The 6,000-nt window shown below is 32.8% G+C and overlaps 1 protein-coding gene across 1 annotated transcript; it reads right to left on the reverse strand.

Moving 5' to 3' along the window:
• Positions 1-4,807: 4,807 nt before the first annotated feature.
• LOC132944731 (uncharacterized) lies at positions 4,808-5,704 on the reverse strand. Its single transcript, XM_061014212.1, has one exon. It carries the CDS (start codon positions 5,702-5,704, stop codon positions 4,808-4,810), a length of 897 nt encoding a protein of 298 aa, XP_060870195.1.
• Positions 5,705-6,000: the final 296 nt, after the last annotated feature.

Genomic DNA, 6,000 nt, shown 5'->3' on the forward strand with positions numbered 1-6,000 from the left:
GCACTGATCATAATATATCTTGGAAAATATTGAAAATATTATCATTTTGATATTTTAGGAAGATATTTATAACAGTTTTAATGTACAGAAGTTAGAGAAGGTATACCGATCACATATCATAGTAAATAAAGATTTTAGGAATCAGTATACTTAAGGATGTAATTTTGAATTACTTACATTGTTTATGCAATTTAATAAGTGTCCTGTGGAGATATAAAATTATATTTTTCAAATTAACTTGAAAAATGTCGATGTATAAAAATCAAAATTTTAACAAGTAGGTAATTTCCAAGTTGTTAAGCTTGAGCAGATACTAAGGATAATAGGTCCACGATAATAGGTTTATTAGGATATATGGGGTCTATAATGATTTACAAATCATACTAATTAATTATTTATTCATCAAAATCTTATTATTTGTAAAAATTGCCCGAAGGTGTCTGCACTAAACGAAATGTTACATATATAATCGGGCGCGGTAGAAACCACGTGACCTTGAACTTAACCCGGTATATGGTGTTCGCCAGGTCAAGATCGTGACATACCTACACGAAAACTGGTTGCAGTATTACCTATACACACACTGTATACGATTATTATGTATATATGTATATTAAAAGTGATTTTGGACGGATAGCACGAGATAATACGATAGTTACGTGCACGCGAATGTCGAACCTTATTCCGATCGCGATTTTTCTACGTGCAAGTCTGTATTCCCACAGGCGAGCAGTGGCTTGAAAATGTTCAGAGTTAAGTATAATAATATATTTCACACACCCGAAAACCTGATAAACGAATATACCATCATAATATGACGGCGTGAATTTAAATTAAAATCGTTTTAAATACCAGTCGTAGTAAATACTAAAGTACTAGTTAATACTAAATATTATTATCATCCATTGGTCGCATTGCCCAATACCAACTCACCCACCACCCCTTAAAAAACTCAGAGGCAGCAGCTGCGCGCGCTTACCAGCTCTCGCACTATATACGTACAAAACCTTAAGCCAATAATATTAACTTTACTGTTCAACTACACACGTGAATACAATTAAGTGTTATAGCCAATGTCGATATAAATACGAGTAAAGTGCACACACAGGTCTCAGTGTTCGCACGATAACCGAACTATACGTGCGCAGTATCGTCGTTAATTATGTGATTTAAAACCGAGTCGAATGAACAACGGACTTCCCGGGGAGTGTACAGTCGTTCGTGTAAATAATATCATCACATCATCGGCCACACGCCCACGCGGAGACTGCTGACCAGTGACCCGTCGTACAAGAACGCGATCGATGTCATGAACATATCCGACATCATCATTAGAGCTATTTAATCATAACATAATTTTGTTTATAGCATCATTTTATTGTTACTTATTTATAGATTATTTTTACATGTCTACATCGCACTGAATGATACTTCATCGATGCCATTGATTTGAAATCGCGATCTTAACCATCTAAAATTTCACATCCAACCAAATCTCGATTAACACGGACAATAATTATGGCGGTTTTCGTAAGCGATTCGGTTTCCAGATCGATTTTGGTTTTCTTCAGTTTCGCAGTGTTGTCCATCCGATCTGAGAGCTGTAATTTTGTCACACAATTTCTCACAAACAATGGGCTGTACACACTAAACGCAACCGATTCGGTCATGTTTCTCCCCACCGATTATAGTTACATAAAAGCCGAATGGGAAAACTCTTGTCCGACCGGAAATTGCACTACTGCCAACGAGATTCTCTACGGAAACGAGAGGATAACGTCGCTTTCAAAAACCGATTTACAAATTAAGGACGACGAATTGACCAACGCGATTTACAACAGTTTAGTCGGCAACACGCTTTTGAATGACGTAATAATCGTGTTTCCCAACAGGTATGTCGTCAGGACAAACTCCGAAAAATTGATCATCTTCACGATAAAAATTGGCTTCGATGTTTCTATTGTAAGTCCAAAATGCGATACTAATGCATTTCAGTATAAATCGACTCTTTCAAAAATAAAAGGGTTGGTTTGTGTGAGTAGATTTTCCTCCTCCGACGGCAGAAATAAGATTAAATGTGATAATATCACGTTGTTTTTAATCCCAATCGTAGAAAATGGTAAACTCGACGGTGAGACAAAATGCGATAACAGACGTAAAGATAACGTACAAGTAACAAAACATTCATCTGCTAATAAGCTGAAATTGTAAGATTATTCTTGTACCTACTATGTGAATTTTAATAATATTTAATATAATTATTTTTTAAGTAACAAATATAAATTAAACCATATAATACCTATTATTATATTGCCCTATCAAATACTTATTTTGAGCTGTTTATGGACATTGTCAATTTCCATTTTTTTTTAGTGTTTTTTCTATAAATATCAATAAAATTTTACTTGTTGAGTAAAAAAGCTTGAAAATTTAATAGAAGGCTCCTAGGTTATTGTTTCAAAGGCAGATGAAAAAAATTAAAAATCCTTAGTCCCAGTTTTTATTTAGAAGCATTTAAAGCTCAAATTTTGACAAAATAAGGAAAAATCACAAGACTTAGCAAATTATTTTGAGTTGAGAATTCATAAAAATTTTTCTTTTTAAATCTAAGATTGTCTACCTTTATCAAAAAAAAAAAAAAAAATGTTTACAAGAAACTTAAATTAAATTTTTATGAACGTCTGAAATTTATATTTTTACAACATTTGTTATTCACTCGATTTCTCATGTCACAATTTTCTTATTTTATTGTAATTAAAAAACGAATGACTGTAGATACTTGAAAATTTCATTGAATGTATATATTAGCATTTTCTATACACCATACAATTTTAAAAATATTTTGACTCTTTTTGAGCTGTTTACGGACATTGTCAGTTTTCAATTTTTTTAGTTTTTTTTTCTATAAATATCAATAAAATTTTATTTGTTGGGTAAAAAAGCGTGGAAATTTAATATAAGGCTCCCGATGTAACGTTCCAATAGCAGTTGAAAAATATTAAAAATACTTTGGTGCAATTTTTTTTTATAAGCATTTAAAGTTCAAACTTTGACAACATTTATCAAATTTATAATTTATTAATTATTTTGTATTTAAAAATTTATAAAATGTTCTACGTAAATAGGTTATACATAAATTACTTTATTCACAATAATATCATCAAATATACTTGGTAATATCATAGGCTGACGGACCGTTTTCGCTCAGAATCGTTTTTCTTATACAATGATATAATATCATTGAATTCAAATTTAACACCATCCATTACAGTGACCCATTTGTAACATACTGTACAGCAGAGCGACATCCACTTACCCACCTTTTTTATTTTTAATTCTAACTTTCAAAGATTTGATAATTAAATACAAGATTCCTCATAAGTTTGTCTACCTTTATCAAAAAAAAAAAAATGAGCGCTTGAATTCAATGTATAATGGATTGTATTAAACTTGAATTCAATGATATAATATCATTGTATCAGAAAATTGATTCTGAGCGGAGATGGTTTATCAGTTTGGATATTTAATATTGTTATTATTTATATTACCATTAGCCTGTTAGTTGAATTAATATTATAATATTATAATTTGTATTCGTTTCTATGGTGATATACAAAGCGTTAGAAATTAAAATCATGTTGTTAGCGGTTTTTCGTAATTTGTCGGTGGTTTTTCCCCTGGCGGTGGCATTAATTGAGAAAATCGAAAAATTATCTCTTTAAAGTACCATCTTGATCCAATTTGCTAAAATATAAGATACTATATGTGGAAATCAAAGCACTCTTTCTGGTAGAAATTTTGTATCCAGGATAAAAAAAAAATAAATAAATAAATACCATTGTAAGACTACTAGCTTCTAAAATGATTTTTTGTCACGCCTGCACCGAAAGTTTGGGGCGTTGGAAAGCGTCATTTTTCCGTCCAGCGGGCTGTAAAGTGGAAATCTCCAAAATTGCTGCTCGTATACCCTGCACAAACAGTCACTGAAACCTATACCACGGTCGTCGGTTCCTTACAAATTATAAACTTTTGGTAACATCTCATAATCATATTATAACCTCCATGCGTGACGTTTAAAATAAATAAAACCAAATCGTTTCTTTCATGAAATATATTGTTGTCGTATAACTATAGTCTAGTTGTTGCATAGATCCTTGCATTACATTTGCCTTTATCGATGAATGCAGAGGCGTGACAAAAAATAGTATGTGTGGCTCGTGCGGGAAGGCGATTTCAGTCTTGGGCGGAATGACACGTCACCCGCGACTGAAATAGCTCCCTTCCCGCCCTTGCCTCACAATATTCTATTGTAGGTAGTTAAAAATGTATATAATATATTAATTATAACAATATAAATATAACATAAAATATCCTATAGTCCGCGACATGAAATGTGGCCGATGACCGTCGCGAACCTAGCGGCCGTTTCGCCTAAGTGGTTCATAATCTAATTAAATAAATTGCCGCGTTTTTTTAAATTAACCATTTCAACGCGTAATCAACACGGTAACTCCTAAACTCCAAAACTCCTATACAAATGATTTTATATTTCAATTTTAATAGTGTTAACAAAGACGTTATACACCATAACCATTATTTATTATTATTTTATCATTATATTATCTATTTATAATTACTTTTTTTACACCATTATGAATTTTTAGATAGAAATCAGGACCGAAAGAGTTAAACATAATTTACTAAAATTACTATAATTAATTTTTTTATTCAAACCAAACAACAAAAAAAATTTAAAAAAAAATACAAATACAAAAAATTTTTAATTTAATATTATTTAAGACATATGTTATCCGTGGTTTTCTTCGTCAATATCTTCTTCATCATCACTCCAGTCACTGTCATCTGGTAATATTGTCATAATTATTGGTTCTATCATGGTGTCCCTCATTATTTCATTTTTGTTGTCCTCGTCCTGAATTTCTTCTGCATGACGAACGCATTTCGTCCAGTCGTCTATTGTTACTGCATCTAATGCCTCGTGTGTTAACCGCTCAATATCAACCATTTTAAAAGTATTGTTAAATTTCGCTACTTGGCCCTTAACTTGAGCCCAAATTAACTCAATTGGGTTATACTTACAGTGGTATGGTGGAAGACGGATTACCTCATGACCCATTTCAATTGCAATGTCATCCAGCTCATATTTTTTTTCACGTGGCAATAGGTTTTTAACTTTTTGCCGAAGTTCAGGTAATGTTTCCAATGGATGGAACTCAATATTTTTTTCATTTAACCATTGTTGTACTTCGGTTTTTCTCCAATTACTTTTCGGATATTTGTCTCTGAGGATTGAATGGTAAGGCGCATTGTCCATGACTATAACTGATGGCTCTTCTAGATTTTTAAGCAGTTGAATAAACCACTCTTTGAATACTTCACCATTCATCTGATTATGATAATCCGTGGTATTTCCGGTATTGCTTCGAAATACCAATTTTGACCCTTCTATAAACCCGTAGCGACTACATCCTGCATGGCATACAATAAGTCGGCCTCCTTTACCCGTCGGCACCTTCAGACCACCAGAATTATTTTCATTTTGCCAAATAAGGGTGCGTGAATGGTTTTGGTTTACCCACGTTTCATCGAGATAAACCACTGGACGATCGTCTTTATTTTTTCGCAGCGTACACATTTGTCGTAAAAATTTACACCGAAGTGCGACGATATCATTCCTCTCCATTAAAAACATACGACCATCGTTACATCTTTTGTAAGTAAATTTTAAATTTTTTAGGAGCCTTTGCATTGATCGAACGCACCCATTGTAATTTGTTTTTTTTTTTACGACATTTAATATTAATTGAGCCGTTGGGTACTCACCCCGGTCGTAAAACTCGTGGACAGTTCTCCTCACAACATCGGAATCGAAATCATCCAGCTCCGAAACAGTTTTTGCTCGTTTATACCCTTTACGTGGAGAAACAAATGTAGGTTCCGCACCTGGTGTTTCTGGATTAATATTATTTTTTCCTTCAG

The sequence above is a fragment of the Metopolophium dirhodum genome, chromosome 5 (genome assembly GCF_019925205.1).
Source record: "Metopolophium dirhodum isolate CAU chromosome 5, ASM1992520v1, whole genome shotgun sequence".
NCBI lineage: Eukaryota > Metazoa > Arthropoda > Insecta > Hemiptera > Aphididae > Metopolophium > Metopolophium dirhodum.

Excerpts from the sequence above, each read along its gene's own strand:
- LOC132944731 (XM_061014212.1), bottom strand. The coding sequence starts at position 5,704 with ATGGAGAGGAATGATATCGTCGCACTTCGGTGTAAATTTTTACGACAA.